Raw genomic sequence first — 2,483 nt, forward strand, 5'->3', positions numbered from 1 at the left:
GTTATACATCTCAGTAAAACTTGGTCACTGTCCCTTCTGTATAAAATTTCCCCATCAAGTGATTATTTTCTTGTCATTTTAGATGCGCCGGGGGGATATGTTTGGTATCTCATATACTGCATAATATTTGGTACCATGGGTGACCATATATTTCTTCTTCTAGGTGACAGTAGTGAGCCGAGGACTTTTATACTTGCATCCTTATGGGCACCATATTCGTTCTCTTATTAGCTTTAAACATTGATGCTAAGGTAGCTAATGCATCTGCCATTTGATTGTCCTCTCGGGGGAGATATCTGAACGTGACATCCTTAAATTCTTTTAGTAATCCGAGGACTAAATTTCTGTATTCGACTATCTTTGAGTCTTTCGTCTCCCATTCTCCCCTTAGTTGGTACACCACTAGCGAGGAATCTCCGTATACTTTGAGCGTCTTGATCTTTCTTTCAATGACCGCCTTTAACCCCATGATACAAGCTTTGTATTCAGCCATGTTATTGGTACAAAAGAAATCTAATCTGCTTGTGAAAGGATAGTAAATCTCCTATAGGGAAATCAACACTGCCCCGATTCCATTTCTTTAAGCGTTAGAGGCACCATCAAAGTATAAAATCCAAGATTTGTTGCCTTCGGAGCTCTCATCCTCGGTAGAAATGCACATTAAATCTTCATCTGGGAAATTGAAGTTTAGAGACTCATAGTCCTCCGAGGCACGACTTGCAAGAAAATGTGTTATAACGCTCCCTTTTATTGCCTTTTGACTCACATAGACAATATCAAACTCGGATAACAATATCTGCCATCTAGCCAATCTGGTAGTCAAAACAGGGGACTCCATCAAAAATTTCAACGGATCCATCTTCGATATTAACCATGTAGTATGGTATAACATGTACTACCTGAGTCTTCGGGTAGCCCAAACTAAGGCACAACACAACTTTTGAATCGGTGAGTATCGAGTCTCGCAATCGGTAAAATTCTTACTCAAGTAATAAATGACTCTTTCTTTTCTTCCTGATTCATCATGTTGCCCTAGTACACAACCCATTGAATTCTCAAAAACTGTTAAGTAGAGAATTAATGGTCTGCCAGGTACTGGTGATACTAATATGGGGGCATTAATAGGTACCTTTTGATAACTTCCAAGTGAGTATCGAGTCTCGCAATCGGTAAAATTCTTACTCAAGTAATAAATGACTCTTTCTTTTCTTCCTGATTCATCATGTTGCCCTAGTACACAACCCATTGAATTCTCAAAAACTGTTAAGTAGAGAATTAATGGTCTGCCAGGTACTGGTGATACTAATATGGGGGCATTAAATAGGTACCTTTTGATAACTTCCAAAGCCTGATGGCATTTGTTATTCCATACCTCAGGATTATTCTTTTTGAGTAATTTGAATATCGGATTATATTTATCAGTAAGCTGAGAAATGAATTGTGATAAATAATATAACCTTCTTAGGAACCCTTAAACTTCTTTCTGTGTGCGTGGTTTTGGAAGGTTTTGAATTAGCTTAACCTTATCCGAATCAATATCGATTCCTTTCTGGCTTACCACAAAACCCAATAATTTTCCAGATTTTACTCCGAATGTGCATTTTGCTGGATTGAGCTTTAATTGGTACTTCCTTAATCGTTGGAATAACTTTCTCAAATTTTGTACATGCTCTTCTTCCGTTCTGGACTTAGCAATCATGTCATCCACGTATACTTCTATCTCCTTATGCATCATGTCATGTAAAAGAATCACCATGGTTCTTTGATAGGTTACCCCAATATTCTTTAACCCGAATGTCATTACTTTGTAGTAGAAAGTTCCCCACATGGTTATAAACTTCATTTTCTCCATGTCCTCAGGGTTCATTTTGATCTGATTGTACCCTGAGAAGCCATTCATGAAGGAAAACCATGAATGCCCCGCATTATTATCCACCAGGGTGTCTATATGAGGTAATGGAAAATTGTCCTTTGGGCTAGCTTTGTTAAGGTCTCGGTAATCTACGCACATGTGAACCTTCCCATCATTTTTAGGAACCGACTCTATATTGGCTACCCACTCAGGATATTTTTCCTCCTGAAGAAAACCTGCATCGATATGTTTCGTGACCTCCTCTTTAATCTTTAATAACATCTCTGGTTTCATCCTTATGAGTTTTTGTTGGACCGACTTGCATTCTGGTTTAATGGGCAACGTGTGGACTACTATATTAGTACTTAACCCTGGCATATCTTGATACGACCAAGCAAAAACATCTATGAACTCCTGGAGCAAACTTATCAATTCTAGCTTTTTTTTTGCGGATAGAGTAGTGCCAATCTTTATCTCTCTATGTATTTTCGCGGTCCCCAAATTTACAAGTTCTACTTCTTCCTTGTAGGGTAGGATATATTTCTCATCTTTTTCTACCAATCTTAATAGCTCAATAGGGACTTCACAGTCTTCTTCATATTCACATTCATTAATTTCTTCCAGACATAGC

The 2,483-nt window shown here is 38.1% G+C and overlaps 1 protein-coding gene across 1 annotated transcript; it reads right to left on the minus strand.

Moving 5' to 3' along the window:
• Positions 1 to 580: 580 nt before the first annotated feature.
• Positions 581 to 2,146, minus strand: LOC120173457. The gene is made up of 3 exons (XM_039180625.1): positions 1,775 to 2,146; positions 1,329 to 1,426; positions 581 to 812 (listed from the first exon to the last, which is right to left on the minus strand). The coding sequence occupies exons 1-3, from the start codon at positions 2,144 to 2,146 to the stop codon at positions 581 to 583; spliced, it is 702 nt and encodes a 233-aa protein (XP_039036556.1).
• Positions 2,147 to 2,483: the final 337 nt, after the last annotated feature.

The sequence above is a fragment of the Hibiscus syriacus genome, unplaced genomic scaffold, assembly GCF_006381635.1.
Source record: "Hibiscus syriacus cultivar Baekdansim isolate YM2019G1 unplaced genomic scaffold, ASM638163v2 tig00111952_pilon, whole genome shotgun sequence".
In the NCBI taxonomy this organism is placed as follows: domain Eukaryota; kingdom Viridiplantae; phylum Streptophyta; class Magnoliopsida; order Malvales; family Malvaceae; genus Hibiscus; species Hibiscus syriacus.